Raw genomic sequence first — 17,084 nt, 5'->3', positions numbered from 1 at the left:
TGGATACTATTATAAACAGAATTTTACTGATAGATTTGTCCTATGAATATAATATATAGATAACTAGTATTGTGAACTAAATTTACAGCTGGATATGTACTGAATATAATATACAGGTGGATATTACTATGAATAGAGTTTTACAGATATGTACAATAGCATAATATACAGATGATTGTTTTTATAACAGAGTTTACATGTACTATGAATATATGTACAGATGGCTATTACTATAGGCAGAATTGTGAGCATAATATACTATAGCTATTACTTTAAAATGATTAAATAAAGTTTGGACAAAAGCTATTTAAATTAAAGTGCAGTGGAAGGTAATTGCATGTTACAGTTAAAGTACGGTATTGCAAATGTATATGTAAACAATTGGTACTGTGAATAAACAGTCAGCAGTGCAAATCAATATTCAATCATGGTGAGTAGTGCAAGATGCCTGTAAACAGTTGTTACTATAGTAACAGTCATGAGTGCAGGTGAACATTACAGACTTGTAAATAACAGAATAACAAAATGGAGGTAGGTGTGAGGAGGGAGAGGAGAGTCTATCAGTGAGAGTTAGGGTTCAATAAAGAGACAAAGCTGTTCTTTAGTCTGCTGGTTCTGGTCCAGAGGCACCTGAAACGCCTGCTGGAGGGCAGGAGAGAAAACCGTCTGTTGGCTGGGTGAGAAGAGTCCTTAAGGATGCTGCGAGCTCGATGTAGGCAGCGTTTCTTCTGGGTGTGCTCAATGGTGGGTAGTGGAGTCCTAGTGATGTACTGGGCGGCTTTCACCACCCGCTGCAGTGCCTTGTGCTCTGCAACAGTACAGCTCCCATACCACACTGTTGCACAGTTGGTCAGGATGCTTTCTATTGCGCAGTGGTAGAAGTTCACCAGGATAGTCGAGGATAGCTGGTTTTTCCTCAGTGTCCTCAGGAAGAAGAGGCGCTGGTGAGCCTTCTTGACCAGGCAGGAGGTGTTGGTTGACCAGGACATGTCCGCTGAGATGTGGGTCCCCAGAAACTTGAAACTGGAGACACTCAACAGCCGTTCCATTGATGTGGATGGTGTCGTGCGTGCCTGTTAAATCTTTTCTGAAGTCCACGATGAGCTCCTTCGTTTTGGTGGTGTTGAGGAGCTGGTTATTTTCACTGCACCATGTGGCCAGGTGCTTGATCTCCTCCCTGTAGGCTGTCTCATCGTTGTTGCTGATGAGACCAATCGCCGTAGTGTCGTCCACAAACTTGATGATGGAGTTGGATGCGTACACAGGCTTGCAGTTGTGGGTGAAGAGGGAGTAGAGAAACGGGCTTAGCACACAGCCCTGTGGTACACCAGTGTTGAGAGTGATGGACGTGGAGCAGTTGGAGCCTGATCGGACATTCTGGGGTCTGTTGGTCAGAAAGTCCAAAATCCAGCTGCACATGGAGGTGTTGATGCCCAGGGCATCTCGATGCTCAGGTCTGTAAACTGCTGCTGAGGTTCTGAAGCATTTGTAGATACATGAACAGATTTCTGCATCATCTCAAAATCTTCAGTCACGTTTAAAACATTTAAATTTGACTTTCAGAGCCTGTAAACAGATTGGTACAGTTTTCTCTTTAATAACTATGTTATAACTGAACCATCTTCACCAGTGTAACCTTTAACTTGTAAATGTTTGATGCTCTAATTCATTGTCCAAGCATGGAAACGAGAGTTTTCACTCATTCAGTTCTGATCAATTACTGACAGGCTGATTCAGGCTGATTATTAATATTAATAATAATAATAATAATAATAATAAGTCATGAGTCATCTGCTAATTACCTTTACCTTTCATTTAAAATAAGTTTTTCCTGATACCAAATGATGTAAAAGAATAAAAGCATTCCCACAGATACGCTTTAAACATTGTGGAATGTATTAACTTTGTTCCGTTTTTATACACTTTTATGAAGGTTTAACATGTTTTTATATGCTTTTATTTGCTTTTATATGCTTCAAGGCCACGCACGATTGGTCGGAGGAATAGAATGTGAATAGATTAGGGTAAGATGCACTGTTGCTGAGCAAGGTAGCAGAAGAGAGAGTCTCAAGACCAGGTCAGCAATTAGCTGAAGAGAAGGTTTCAACGGAAGGAAAACACAAATCCATAAAAGGTAAAGGTAGCTGTTAGGGAGTAAAAACCGATACTGTGTACGTCATTTGTTTGTGTGACTCTGTGAAATCATCCTTTGAAGGTAATAAAACTAGCCTGAACAGGGAGAGAGAGCCAGAGTTGCTGCCCGCAGAGGCTGGCTTGTGCATCTCTCCCTTCGCAAAGGTGAAACTGAATTCTGCGTCCATGGCTGAGTTTTTGTTTTAAGTCCTGCACAACAAATCAACAAACCCGGAGAAGCAAGACGGCTTCAACAACATATCAGAGTATCTGTGGAAAAGGTCATCGGAAAGTTTAGCAGAAACGCCAACTCCTGTTTCCTGGCTGATAACCTACGAGTTATTGCTACAATAGAAACTCACATTACATTATCACCTAAAAATAGAACCTCGCTCTGTTAATGATTGAGCGGTAGAAACCATTTTACTCGGTTCCTGAAGGAGTGGCTGAGCCTTTGATTCACTGCAGAGCAGAATCCAGTGAGAGTGAGGAGACTATATCAAAAACACCAGTAAAGCAAATTTATATCATTACTAAAACAAGCTTTAAAAAATGTAATTCCAGCAGGTGTGGTTTTCGTCAGTGTGGTTTTCGTCCTGGCCGTGGAACACTGGACCAGCTCTACACCCTCAGCAGGATTCTTGAGGGGGCATGGGAGTTTGCCCAACCAGTCTACATGTGCTTTGTGGATCTGGAGAAGGCATTCGACCGTGTCCCCCGGGGGATCCTGTGGGGGGTACTCCGGGAGTATGGAGTACCGGACCCTTTAATAAGGGCTGTCAGGTCTCTGTACGACCGGTGTCAGAGTCTGGTCCGCATTGCCGGCAGTAAGTCGGACTCGTTTCCGGTGAGAGTTGGACTCCGCCAAGGCTGCCCTTTGTCACCGATTCTGTTCATAACTTTTATGGACAGAATTTCTAGGCGCAGCCAAGGTGTTGAGGGGATCCGCTTTGGTGGCCTTAGGATTGCGTCTCTGCTATTCGCGGATGACGTGGTCCTATTGGCTTCATCAGGGCGTGATCTACAGCTCTCACTGGAGCGGTTCGCAGCCGAGTGCGAAGCGGCCGGGATGAGGATCAGTGCCTCCAAATCCGAGACCATGGTCTTGAACCGGAAAAGGGTAGAGTGCCTTCTCCGGGTTGGGGAGGATGTCCTGCCCCTAGTGGAGGAGTTCAAGTATCTTGGGGTCTTGTTCACGAATGAGGGGAAGATGGAGCGGGAGATCGACAGGCGGATTGGTGCAGCGTCTGCTGTGAAGCGGGCGCTGTACCGATCCGTTGTGGTGAAGAGAGAGCTGAGCCAAAAGGCGAAGCTCTCGATTTACCGGTCGATCTACGTTCCTACCCTCATCTATGGTCACGAGCTTTGGGTCGTGACCGAAAGAACGAGATCCCGGATACAAGCGGCTGAAATGAGTTTTCTCCGTAGTGTGTCTGGGCTCTCCCTTAGAGATAGGGTGAGGAGCTCAGTCATCCGGGGAGGACTCAGAGTAGAGCCGCTGCTCCTCCACGTCGAGAGGAGCCAGTTGAGGTGGCTCGGGCATCTGGTCAGGATGCCTCCTGGACGCCTCCCTGGAGAGGTGTTCCGGGCACGTCCCACCGGGAGGAGACCCAGGGGAAGACCCAGGACACGCTGGAGGGACTATGTCTCCCGGCTGGCCTGGGAACGCCTTGGGATTCCTCCTGAGGAGCTGGCCCAAGTGGCTGGGGAGAGGGACGTCTGGGCCTCCCTACTGAAGCTGCTACCCCCGCGACCCGACCCCGGATAAGCGGAAGACAACGGACGGACGGACGGACGGACGAATTCCAGCAGGTGTTTATGAGATAGTACAGCAGTCTGCAGGTTTGATCCCCATCAGCTCTCATCAGAGAGATACCAGCAGATTATTCTGTCTCTTTATTTCTTTGTCCTCATCATCCCCTTAATCTCCCACTTTTCTTAAAGAAACTTCATCACTCACTGGCCTTGTCTGCGTTCTCTGTTGCTCTTCTCCAGAAAAGTAACAACATGAAACAGGTTAATCTAAAACTCTGATGGCTTCAGTTATGAGTCTGACTCCAGTGAGCAGAAAGTAACCAGGTTTTCCTGTACCAGACTTTCAGCAGCTGATCTGCTGAGAATTTCACCCCTAGATCAGAAATAAAGCCCAAAGAAATTAGAAAAACTGGGCCGACTGTGGATCAGCGGGTAGAGGAGTCTTCTTGAAGCCGAAAGGTTGTAGGTTTGATTCTAGCTTCCCCCATCATATACAAAGAAAAAAAGTTAAATATTTCACAGTAACTGTTACAATGTATTTCTGATGTAGGGGCGCTAACTTAGCAGGAGCGCTAAATTAGCAGGAGCGCTAAATTAGCAGGAGCACTAAATTATCAGACAAAGACAGTGTTGTCTCAGACCAAACGTCAGCTGGCCTGATTATTAATGAGAAAAACTCAAGAACAATCAGCTTTCTCTTTTAAAAGTGTAACAGAAATTAACAAACTCCCAACAGAATTATAAATAAGCCAACATCAAAAATAGTTAGCATGGTGTCAAAACAGTAGTTTAAAAAATAGATATATCTGCATTGATTTGACATTTGGCTTAATTCCCTTCATCAGAAAGGAAAAATAACATTTTGTTACTTTAGACACATCTTCTGATAGAAGTATGTTGATCAATGAGTTTTAGGAATATGAGGATTTATTATTATCACTTCATTAAATACATAAGTAGGTCCATCTAAAAAAATAATAATAAAAAAGTAAATTAATAGTTATTTTATTACATTTAGTGTTTATGTATTTTTTCAGCTGACCTTTTATGAGGTAGTGTATAGTTTCATTGTCCATCATTTGTATTGTTTGTATTATATATGTGTTTGTGTCAGAGGCTGCAGAGGAAAATTACTACTGACAGATGTGAACTGGTATAATTCATATTTTCCCTTGGCACCGATGCTGCTATGCATAATCCCTGTTCTATAAATTTACTGTAAAAGGGGCATAATTTAAATTCTAGGAATTTTGCAGACGTCTGTCCGCTCTTGCAACTGGTTGCAATGACAGCAGTGTCATGCACGAGAGAAGAGGAAAAGTCAAAGTCAAAAGTATTTTATTGTCTCCACAAGTTACCATGCTGAAATTTCTATTTGGCAACTTTGGTTCACATTACACATAATGAAGGCAAAAAAATGACATAAGGGGTTACATTTTTATAGCGTTCGGGAAAGTTACAAATAACAGATAATGAGATAATGAGGTGCTTTTTGTGCAGTGATGGCTTTAATGCCCCTCACCAGTGATTCTTTAAGGTTTCCTCTCCTCTGCGATGGTGACATCAGTGTATGACACAGCATGGTCCACTCTACCTGCAGAAACAAATGAACCATAGAGACGCAGCAGATTTAAAGTCACTAATGGGGGTCTAACCAGTCAGTGCCTCTGTGTCAGGTTGGTTCTCTTTGGGGTATCCAGGTGGAAGCAGCTGAAGCAGGGTGAAGGCTGGTTGTCTGAGCAGCTACAGGCGGCTATGCAGCTAGTAGCTCCACACATGGCTGTTAGGAGGCAGCTCTGGGTTCTAGGCTTTAGGAAACAGCACTGTGGGGACTGCAGCATGTGGATGTGGTAGTAGGAACCTCTGATAATTTTATTTCCACAACCTTTGTTATGATGGATGTGTTGTTGTAACTGCAACCGATTTTTTTCTTTTTTATGTTATCGTAGTTGATAATGAAACTACAGCTTATCATTAATATATCCATGTTGATCTTATTTGTGAATGAGGCGGAGTTTGATCAAGCCAACATTTTCCCCTCAGCTGCAACCCTTAAATCATACAGGGGTTCACGCTGCATCTTTACGCTGATCCAGCTGCTCGATTTTATCCCTCACGCGCAGCGCACGAGGGATAAACAGTGGGCAAAATGCATAAATAAAGACTGTAAAGGACTCCTTTAGAGGGAAGAGAAGGAATAATTGGGACATTTTGGTAGGAGTGGAAAGACATTAAACGTAGTGATAAGGCTGCCGCTGATAAAAGCCCCTGGGTCCGAGGGAAGGGAGGGGAGAGGAGCAGACCAGTTAGAGCGCTGATGCACAGAAACACAGCGCACGTAGTTAAAAAAAAGCAGAATTAGTAAAAATGAAACTTATAAACAGACTAAGTGGCGTTTTAGACTGCATCTTACGGTTTTGATCACCGAGAACATTATTTTTTTTTTAAAAACACATTAAAGCCAGAATAAGTACCGGTTCAAAAGTAAAAACGAGCTGTAGTCCAATCAGCGATTTCTTAGGTCTCCCACTGGGACGTACCTCTTCCGGTTTGTAAATATTGTAGTGCTTTCCTAGATGTTGTAGCGCTTTCCTAAATGTTGTAATGTTTTTGTTAATGTTGTAGTGCTTTGCACCTCAGGGCCACCGTAAATAAGGCTTTAAAATGTATGAGTCTAAAACTAAAATGAAACCAGATTTGTACTGATAAAACCATTAAACCATAACAGTTTCGTCTCTTTTTAGTGCATTTCCACTGCTTATGTCGCATACTGCCCCCCTCTCTGTTTTTGCAGAATACAGCACCTACATCCTATCAAGTATAAACACCTACAGCTCTTCTTTGGACTCATGCCCAGTCCTCACAGACCTGTTAGACAAGCCAACGCCCAAGTATTATGTAGCCTGTATGCTTCCTTTAGCTAGCAGCTACTTTAGCATATAAACCTTGTTATGTCCCTTATTGGTGCTAAGGAGCTATGAGGAATCCCACAATCCTTTGTGTGACATGAAGTATGAGCACAGCCCACCTCACGGAAATCAATCCAAAATGTCCAGAGATAAGAGAGTGCAGACTTTGTAGTTCATTTCCAGAAGGCTTATTCACCCACCAAGACGGACAGTGGAGAGTAGTGGTTAGCATTATGATTTTGTCCTGGAGGTTCTGGGTTTGACTCCCACTGACTGACACTCTGGGTCCCTGAGCAAGACCCTTACAGGTGGATTAAATGCAGAGGATACATTTCACTGGAATGTATGTTGTAATGACAAAAATAATTGTCAAAGTGATTTTTTTTTTTATCAAGACCTTTTTTTCCCTCTGCTTCCATCTCTTAGTCTGGCTTTTTAACCGGTAAAAACAGGAACAGGATGTACAGAACAATTACTGCTGCATCACTGAGGTGTGGGGGCCACTCACTCTGCTGGTTAATTAAACTTTGGCATTTGAGACATTTCAGAGTTCCATGGAGCTGAGAGTGAATCTCTGTCAGGTCACTTGGCTGCAGTTTCCCTGCCAGCAGAACTTTATTTCATGTGTCCTGAACGCTCTGTTCAAACCAGAGCAGACAATCTGGAGACTGGATAAAGTCAGACTGTAGATGTTTCTGGTTGTCACTGAGCTCCTGGGCAGACAGGAACTCATTCAGCTGAGGAGCTGGAGTCCTGAACCTGTCAGATGGAGAGACTGGCTGCAGGGGATCAGCTGCTTTGGACTGCAGGACCTTATCTGAACCAACCACAGTGGACCTGGGGACAGCAGGGAGTCTGATCAGGATTATATTTGATTTAAGATATTACTGCCATTTTAATTGTTTGGTATCCTGTAATCAGTTCGGCTGCAGGCTTTGGTTACTTCTACGTTTGGAAAACCCATTTGTACCGCTGGCATTAAAGACCACTGGCATTTAGCAAATAGACATAAAATAGGAAAATGTTATTCAGATTTCATGTCTGCGAGTGAGGAAAGAAAAACTCTATGTAGTGAAGTAAACCTCTGGTTTCAACTTTATAGAAATGTTTCCAGTAGATAAATATGGTTTCAACTTTATAGTCACATTTAAACTATAACCTTTTCCTAACCTAAATATTAAAAGCGTTTTCTGGAAAGTGGTTAAGTACTGGATAGGTTGTCTTTATTTTGTAGGTTTTTTTTGTTGGGTTTTTTTTTTCCATGGAAACATGGGCGTGACTTTGCTTACCTTGTGGGCATGGAGATGCGTTATCACGTACCGTAAAAAGTACCGTGACAGCGTGAACCTCAGTGGTTCATTCATTCGTTTTTAGGAAGCCAGAGCAGAGAAGCTGAGATTGTGAGAGCGACAATCTGTCGGATTCTCTTCAGCCTTTCAGCGTTTTGGACTTTTACCTCCTGCTTGATTTTGGTCTGGACGCCTGTTAAAGGTCAGCGTTGCTGGTTTTTGTTTTATCTTATTTTATTTACATATAGCCAACATATAACTGTTGCAAATTATTTTAAACTCAAGGGCCAAAAATGTGAAGGTTTTTTTGTTCCTAAACGATTTGTGCAGTGTAAACGTGAATTTGAAGTTGTAGAAGGAGTTATTATATTTATAAAAATCCACATCTTTGGTAAATAACCCATTTTCAATGAAGAACTGCAGGTCACGAAAGATTACAAACCATTCCATTGCATGATCAAAACTGTGGGAGTGCACAGTTAAGTACAGAGAAAATCAAATATTTAAACAAATTCAAGTTTATACACTGTATGACAGATAGTTTTTACCGTTGAGAAGTTTGTGTCAAAAGTCAAAATGAAGGCGTAACTTGTAAAGTTGAATTTATGACTCACAGCAGCAGATTTGTGCAGTTGAACTCATTGATTTGTATTTGTGTTAAGGAAAAAAATATATAATTTTTTTTTTTGAAGATTTTAATACACGTGTTTGAATTTGTTTTGCACCATTTGTTTTAGATCAACTGTAGCAGAACTGAATGACAGACATTTATGATGGGCAACTCACAGAACACAATTTGTGTACTTATACTTAAAATTTGAACAGGTTTAAAAAAATTGTATTTGTGATTTTTTTAATTCAACAAATACAATACTTAGGGAATTTAACTCCCTCTACAACTTCAAATTCATGCTTACAATGCGCAAATCGTTTTGGAACAAAAAAAAACTTCATACAAAGTTCCCTTTCATTTTCTTAGGTTGGCTGTTGATATCCGTGAAACAACCTTGCAGAGTTGCAGGTCTAATCCTGCTTTTTCTTGTTTTTAGCGGATTTTCACAAGGAAGTGTTGAAAAAGGCATAAGGTCCGAATTCACTTGAATTGCACTTTAAAACAATTTAAACGGCAATTTAAATAGTTACGTCTCACCCAAATTGACTGGATTTTAAAAGCCAGATTATACACGTTGACGGTTAATTATGCTTTATTTTGCAGATTTTCATATAATGTAAAATCATTATAAGCAACTTAGCCGCGTACTATCGTTATTCCTTTTTTAAATAAATTTAGTGGTAGACGAGCAGAGCCCCTGGAGTCACAAAAAACAGCTGATTAATATAATGTCAAAAGTTACAGCTTTTCAACACAGTTAATAATTTCACTAAACTTCCTGTCGCGCCTCGCTTATAGGAGGGAACGCTTTCGTTTCTGAACAATGTGTTTCCATGCCAACAGCAGCTAAGTGTCACGTCGCAGAAAACCTTTCAGAGCAAACTGTCAGGTTGTTGTTGCACCTAGCGCCCCCTGCAGGGTACACACATAGATACCTGACCCACACAATTTGCTGTCAATACCAGGGCCGTGCAGAGACCGTTGGAGGGGCAGGTGCTCAAAGTTAAAAGAGGGCACATGGGGCACGGATTTAAAACACGATACAGAAACATACCTTGCTATACAACCTGCTGAAATGTAGCAACCCATACTATAAAGAATGTAACATGGAATCAAGGGCGTAGGTTTGATTTGAACTTTGGTAGAGACACTATTGGTCCAAAGCTTCATTGGTCCTACACAATATGCATGCTCCTATTTTTTGATGCTTGATTTGAGCATTAGGATGCGTTTTGCCTGTCTAAAAAGAAAAGGCAGCATTATTTGCTACATTTATACAAATTTTATAAGCATGACACACACTAGATGCTGTTTGTTTATCTTTAAAGCATCACAGGATCTGATCAATGTTGAATTGGGACTTTTTTCCCACTTTGAAAAAGTTTGCATTTGAACTTACGAGCAACAGGGACAGACGGTAAATACGTGCTTATTAAATCAAATATATATTCAAAATATGTCTGTTGTCTAGATTCATCCTGTATTTTCTTTTGGAGATATAGAAATGCACACAGATAAACCCCACCCTTATTCTTTTTTATCAAAGATACTCTGTATCGTAAAACAGCAAAATTATACATTCAAGGGACTGCAAATACATTTCTTGTATTTACTCTTGTTATGCCATAAGCTGGTTGAATATGCTTATTATTATTATTAATTATAATTTGGTATTATAATTTATAATTTCAACTCAAGTTTCCGCTATAACAAATATAGTTCAAATGGTGGTGATGTTAGCTATAAGCTTGTAAGTATTTATACCACTAATGCATTAGTTAATTTGCTGTTATGAACTCATTTATGCTGGAATAAATGATCAGGTCGGACTGTTAACCAACGAGGTTTATCCAGCAGGCTGTGAGAACCCCAATGTAACTGCAATTAGAGTTTAAATCCTTATTCCTTATCACCATCCAATGATATTGTCTCTGTATTAATATCAGATGTTAACTCCAAAGGAGGTTAGCTCTGATTTCTGAATACCCAGGCAACTGTGAATTGGACTGAACACAAAACAATGTCTATTCCGCAGTCGTTGGTTTTATTGAACCAAAAGCAATTCCCTGTTACAGTAATTCTCTGATTCAAACAACTTTGGAATTCTTACTCATTACTAAACTAACATGCAAAATATATATGTGGAAATAAAGAACAAAACAAAAATAAACAATGGATTAAAATGAGCGGTTAGCAGATCTTAACTTAACTCAAAGTTGTTTAACACCGCCCTCGAAACACCGGCATTTGACGAATCAGCATTGATAGACAGAACAGCTTCGGGAATCTCACTGGACGCTTTGATGTCTTACACAAAGCTAGTTCAGCTAAGCTCCCTACAGTTCAGATATACGTCACCCTCCCAAGATGGCTGCTACGATGACGTATGAGAGGAGGTCCTAATGACGTAACCACGCTTACGCTGATGGGATAATGCCTCGCTTCGAGAGGGGGGGCAGCTAACTGGGAGTTTAAAGCAAAGCCCGCGACTTGAGCTCGGACAAAAAAGATTAAATTGATAAGAAGACGCGAAAAGAGAGAGGGGGGAAAGCAGGGAAAAAGATGAAAAGAAATAAAGCGGCAACCCACGGCGGGGTTCTTGATGGATCACAAATCAACACAGCAAAATCAATTGTAAAATGCATGCACATACAAAGAAAATGTTCAGCAAAATAATTCCAACTTCGTTGTGGAATAAAAGCATTAACCAACACCTACAAAGTTCTAACGCCTGCCCAGGCACTTCTAAACACCCTGTTGGTGAGACAGAAATAAAAGGGGAGACCCGTTACTTTGAGATGCCTCGGGGCTGGTCCGGAGCGCTCCGAGTAAAATGCGGCTTTCTGGACGCGTCTTGACAAGCGCAGTTGTCCGCAGGCTGCAGCGGAACGGGGGAGAAGCTCCTTCGTTTCTTCCTCCGGGTTCGGTCGCTTTGTTGGCCAGACAAAGCGGGGTCCTCTTCGATCACTGGGAGATACGGCGTCTCTCAGTCTTTTGATCAGAGGGAATTTAAAAGTACTTATTTTAGTCGACCTCCTGTTATACAAAGCAGGGAATAACCGTTGCGTCGAAAACTCTCGGTCCAGCGAGCAATCGAACACGTGGCGTGGGATTACCCCAACGGAAACAGCTGTGTGTGTGTGTGTCTTCTCGGGTTGGCTAAAAGCCAGGGAAGAAGGAAGATTGTCGTGTGTGATCGGCTTTTATAGCCATCACCATAGCAACCTTATCTTGATCGGCGGCCATTTTGCCGTGTTGCGTGATGGGAGTTGGTGGCCATTTTGACCACATGAGTTGGTGGCCATTTTGACCACATTGCATCATGGGTAACGCAGTCCGTTACGTCCCGAATTGATGCAGTTTTTTGTCACGTATGAACTGGCACAACACTCTGCACTGGAAGTAGAAGTGTCACTGACAGCATTTCAAATATTAAATTCAAACAACAAATGTACAACTGTGCTGTAGTTACTCTCTTTAGCCCATTTCATGTGATTTATCTTAACATTCCAAACACATTTCTTATATCATATATCTGAAGTGTAGATAACAACTTCTCCTTACCTACATCTTCTCAGACAACTAATTATTTCCCGAACAATAGTGAGATTTCAATGTTTAAATGTGCAGTAAATCTTAATACATAAGCAGCATGGAGGACCCAATACTGTACTTTAGGTAAGATTGGTGACACCAAGACTGAATTGTTACATGAGTGGTTGTCCATTTCATCATTGAAATGAGAACATATTAATATACTATTGGTATATACTAGTACGACTATTAAAGAACAGCAGATTAAACTTTAAGATATGTAAAGGCCTATAAATTAATTTTGCGACCACATCAACAGATTAAGTCATTTTTACTTTTTTGGTGTACCAAATTACCCTCGTAATAATGAAATATGTTGTGGGCTAAGCCCCTGATGATAAGAATGTCTAGCTCTGCCTCTGGTTTGTACAAATTTACTAATGGACAGTGTGGAAACCTTTGTACAATGAAACCAATGTAAATGCTGTTCCTCGGTTTTATTTGTCTTTATTCTAATTGCAGAAGTAAATAAAAGTGAAATAAATAGCACTGTCATTTTTTGGAATCCTAGTTTTGCTATTATAAAAAAAGCAAAAGTCTAAACAAAGAATAGCAGTTGTTTAGGCGCCATCTAGTGTTGTCATGCTGAATATTCAGTTCCATTCAATTTAATTTAAAGAATTTTGCATCAAAATATGTCTATTGGGTTCATGTTTGCAGTGAAAAATATTAAAATGATTTATTATTGTTTTATTAAGACCTTTTTAACTTTTGTGTCTATCTGTTATTTTGGCTTTATAACTGGTTAAAAACAGGAATAACTGGGAATTGTCAGGATGTGCATACAAATTGCTGCTGATGCTGGAGCTGATGTGTTGCTGACTCTCCTCCTCTGTCTCCTCTCACAGGGAGAAGATGATCTGCAGGATCCTGCTGCTCATCATCCTCAACTCATGTCTCTGTGGTCAGTTTCCATCTTCTCTTTGTTCAGTCTAAATCCATCAATAATCAGTGAAAAGTCTGTCAGTGAAGGGAACACTTCAATCCTCCAGCTGCATCTGATCAAGCAGTTTGACTTGAAGAGCATCAAGCAGAGCTCTGACAGCACAGAGAGCATCATGGGACAGAAAGCTCTAGAGATGTAGTTTAAAGACTCCCATGTTCCAGTTCTCAGTGTGTCTGCTCCTCTCTTTCCCTCTCTGTCTCCTCAGCAGCAACATTTGTAGTGAATGTGACACAGAGCTCCTATCAGGCAGAGGAGAACCACAGCATCACTCTGGAGTGGACCTTCACCACCACACCTGATCCACCCTGGAGAGATCTGTACATCGACTGCTACTTGTTCACTCCTAGGAAAGAATTATTCCTTTATCAGGTCCTTGATGGTGTTGAGGTGTCAGAGTCTCAGGATGAACAGTTTTCAGGACGAGTCCAGAGTGACAAAGACGTCCTAAGAGAAGGACGAATCAGACTCCATGTGTCCAGACTGAGGACTGAAGACTCTGGACGCTATGTGTGTTATGTGAAGACTGATGATGGATCTGGTTCTGCAGGGACCAGCATCACAGTCACTGGTGAGTTCACTCAGTAGGTCATTTTATCATTTTATGATGATAAAATAAGGTTATTTACACCACAGACGGCCCTGCGATAGACTGGTGACCTGTCCGCTGATAGCTGGAGATAGGCATCAGCACCCCTCGCGACCCCATGAGGGATAAGCGTGTAGGAAAATGGATGGATGGACACCACATATGTGGCGCCATCTAGCCATGTCAGTCTGCTTAATTAATAAAACAGTATTAAATAAAGCCGGGCCAAGCCTGACCCTCTGTAATGTCTCACAGTAAACCTGCAGCTCGGTGAGATCGAAGACCAACGTTATTAAATAAATAAACCGATCTACAGCATTTTTTAGAGCCTCATATCAGAGGCTCACATCTGAGCCTCGGAAGGTTTACCGTCCGCTTCAGGGAACACCAACGTTCATAATACTGTATTCCCAGAGACATTCCAGGCTTTTCCCTCTTGGAATCATATTGTTTTGTGTGTTTTCGTTTTTTGTTTTTTTTTTCCACTAGAGCTTGGAAAAGATCTTTGTTTCACCTGGAGATGCTAATAGCCCTTAGCTGCTTCCTTGTTTTAACTCTTGCTGCGCAGTACGTACTTCTGTTAAAATTGTAAATAAACACAAAAGGCCTCATTTACTAACCAATTGAGCAAAAACAAAGTATAAAAATAAATAAAACGGCAGCAGGACATGATAATCTTTCAGAAAAACTTTGTATGTAACCAGAGTGAGCTACTGACATGTACATTTTTAAAAAGTCAAATAACGTGACTACACACCTTTAAAACGTGTTAGGACATTTAGAAAAAGTTCTGGTCAAAGATCCTGATTGTTCTAAATTACTGCATTGGCTCAAACGTTAGCTGGTAACGGCAAGACAGTTAATGTTGGTTACCTTGGCAACGCGTCACAACGAGAGATATTAAATAGTTCCCATAGTCGCTTTTTGTGAAAAACGTAAGATTTTAACAGTGAAAAAAAATCAAAGCATTAATGATCGGTTAAATCTTTCTTGCATAAGTGACCATGGGATAAGTGGGATAATGTCCTTTCCAGATAAAATAAACTCTTGTAGTGAACGTCAATGTAACCCTTCATTCTACATGCTCATGGCTCACTCTCCTTCAGACATTCAACATTTTGGACTTTTATCTCCTGCTTGTTTTTGCTCTTGATCTCCATTTAAGGTAAATGCTGCTGCTCTTCTGTTTAGCTAATGTTAAACTGTTACTAAGCAACAGGCAGAACAGCTTCATCCAGACCTTGGATGTCTGATAAAAACCAAAAACTATCAGAATCTTCTCTGTAGACTCATCAATCCTGTTGCTGTTTCAGATCCAACATCAGCCAAGATGATGACAACAGAACCGGTTGTTCCCATGAACCTCATCACTCCAGCCCCACAGAATGTGACCATCAGTACCGGTGAGTCAGCGGGTCAAAACAGATGTTTCAGCTTCTGATTATAACCTAAATTTAACTTTTTACTGTATATTGATCTCTTCTTATTTCAGGACCCCGGTCCAGGCTGCCTCTGTGTTTTGCTGTTATTTCCTTCTTTTCTCTGAGTTTAATTTTCATCTTCATACTTAAGACAAACAACAAGTGAGTCAGAAATCATTCAAACATGGCGGCGCTTCTTCCTCCATCAGAACATTTATTAAATGATAAATCTGCTTTATTTTTACAGATTTAAAGAGAAACTCCTGAGACAAGTCTCCACCTTGGAGTGTGGATGCCTTGCTAAAGAGCAGGTCTGTGTTCATGTAGATGGGAGCTCCATGAGGTCTTCTCTCCTGCAGCTTTCTGAGGGCTCGGATTCAAACCAGCAACTGCAGCATCAAGGAAAGCCTGGAGAAAAGCTGAGCCTTCAGTCAGAGGAGTATGGATGAGATCAGGTGAGTCTGACTGGTCAGCTGGAGCGGTCGTAGGATGACGTAGTCTGGTGGTTCAGTTCTGAGGGTTTGAAGCTAAACTGCTTTAATCATTTTATTTTCATTATTTTTCCTCCTCAGCTTTTATGTTTAAAGTAAATTAGACATTTAGCTTTAAGTTGTTCTCCTATGTGGGTCCAGAAAGACTCATGATTTCTCTGCACCTTTATTTCTCTCATCAGCTCTGCAGTCGGTCTCCTCAGCAAATGTTGGAGGACTTTAACCTAAAGGAGCAGATGACCTGCTGCTTGTTTGACTCTGGACTCCGTTGTTGTTGTACTGGAGCGCCACCTTCTGGTCACTGCCAGACTCTACAGGAACCTTCAGACCAACACACAATCAGAGGTTGTGGATTTATTTGCAGGAAGTAGACGGGCTAACTGCAACATTTATACATTTCTTACCTTAGAAGAAATGAAGTTTCTAAACAAAAGACCTGAGCAAATACTTTTTTAGACGTATAAATGTCGAAGGACGCCTCCCTGGTGAGGTGTTCCGGGCACGTCCCACCAGGAGGAGACCCAGAGGAAGACCCAGGACACGCTGGAGGGACTATGTCTCCCGGCTGGCCTGGGAAGCCTTGGGATTCCCACGGAGGAGCTGGCCCAAGTGGCCAGGGAGAGGGACGTCTGGGCCTCCATACTGAAGCTGCTACCCCCGCGACCCGACCCAGGATAAGCGGAAGAGGATGGATGGATGGATGGATGGATGGATGGATGGATGGATGGATGGATGGATGGATGGATGGATGGATGGATATGTACAAATGCTAAACATAATATAATAATTTTATTTATTTACGTTTCTATGAATCTTTTTATATGGAACTACATATTTATATAATAAAGTGATAATAATAAATCCTCATATTCCTAAAACTCATTGAGTAACATACTCAGATCAGAAGATGTGCCTAAAGTAACAAAATGTGACATTTGACTGATGAAGGGAATTAAGCTAAATGATCAAATCAATGCAGAGATACCTACTTGTTTAAAATGCTGTTTTGACACCATGCTAAATGATAATTGATGTTAGCTTATTCATAATTCTGTTGAAAGTTTGCCAGTTTCTGTTACTTTTAGTTTTAAAAGAGAACGCTGATTGTTCTTGTGCTTTTCTTAGTAATAATCAGGCCAGCAGACGCTTTGTTCTGAGACAACACTGTCTTTGTCTGATAATTCAGCGCTGCTGCTAATTTAGCGTTCCAGCTAATGTAGTGCTCCTGCATCAGAAAAACATTGTAACACTATTACTGTGAAATATTTACCTTTCCTGTTTTCTTTGCAGTTACTGTCCAAGTCTTCTGTTCCACACCAGTTCAAAAATAAAATTGTTTATTTTTAT

At 41.3% G+C, this 17,084-nt stretch overlaps 2 protein-coding genes across 6 annotated transcripts in view; both read left to right on the top strand.

Annotated features, from left to right (window-relative positions):
* The window catches only part of LOC118565786, a 144,259-nt gene that overhangs the window by 90,791 nt on the left and 36,384 nt on the right, over nt 1–17,084 (top strand). The gene's annotated exons all lie outside the window — the stretch shown is intronic.
* On the top strand, nt 8,171–16,251 carry LOC118565790. Of its 2 annotated transcripts, XM_036146795.1 has the most exons (7): nt 8,171–8,288; nt 13,142–13,197; nt 13,445–13,807; nt 15,139–15,228; nt 15,318–15,408; nt 15,494–15,701; nt 15,920–16,251. In XM_036146795.1, exons 2-6 carry the CDS (start codon nt 13,149–13,151, stop codon nt 15,693–15,695), a joined length of 795 nt encoding a protein of 264 aa, XP_036002688.1. In that variant the 5' UTR covers nt 8,171–8,288; nt 13,142–13,148; the 3' UTR covers nt 15,696–15,701; nt 15,920–16,251. The 2 variants fall into 2 exon arrangements, with proteins under 2 accessions (XP_036002688.1, XP_036002687.1); XM_036146794.1 differs by lacking the exon at nt 8,171–8,288 and having other exon boundaries at nt 13,097–13,197; nt 15,920–16,250.

The sequence above is a fragment of the Fundulus heteroclitus genome, chromosome 14 (genome assembly GCF_011125445.2).
Source record: "Fundulus heteroclitus isolate FHET01 chromosome 14, MU-UCD_Fhet_4.1, whole genome shotgun sequence".
NCBI classification, from domain to species: domain Eukaryota; kingdom Metazoa; phylum Chordata; class Actinopteri; order Cyprinodontiformes; family Fundulidae; genus Fundulus; species Fundulus heteroclitus.
This window is presented reverse-complemented; position numbering and strand designations above follow the sequence as displayed.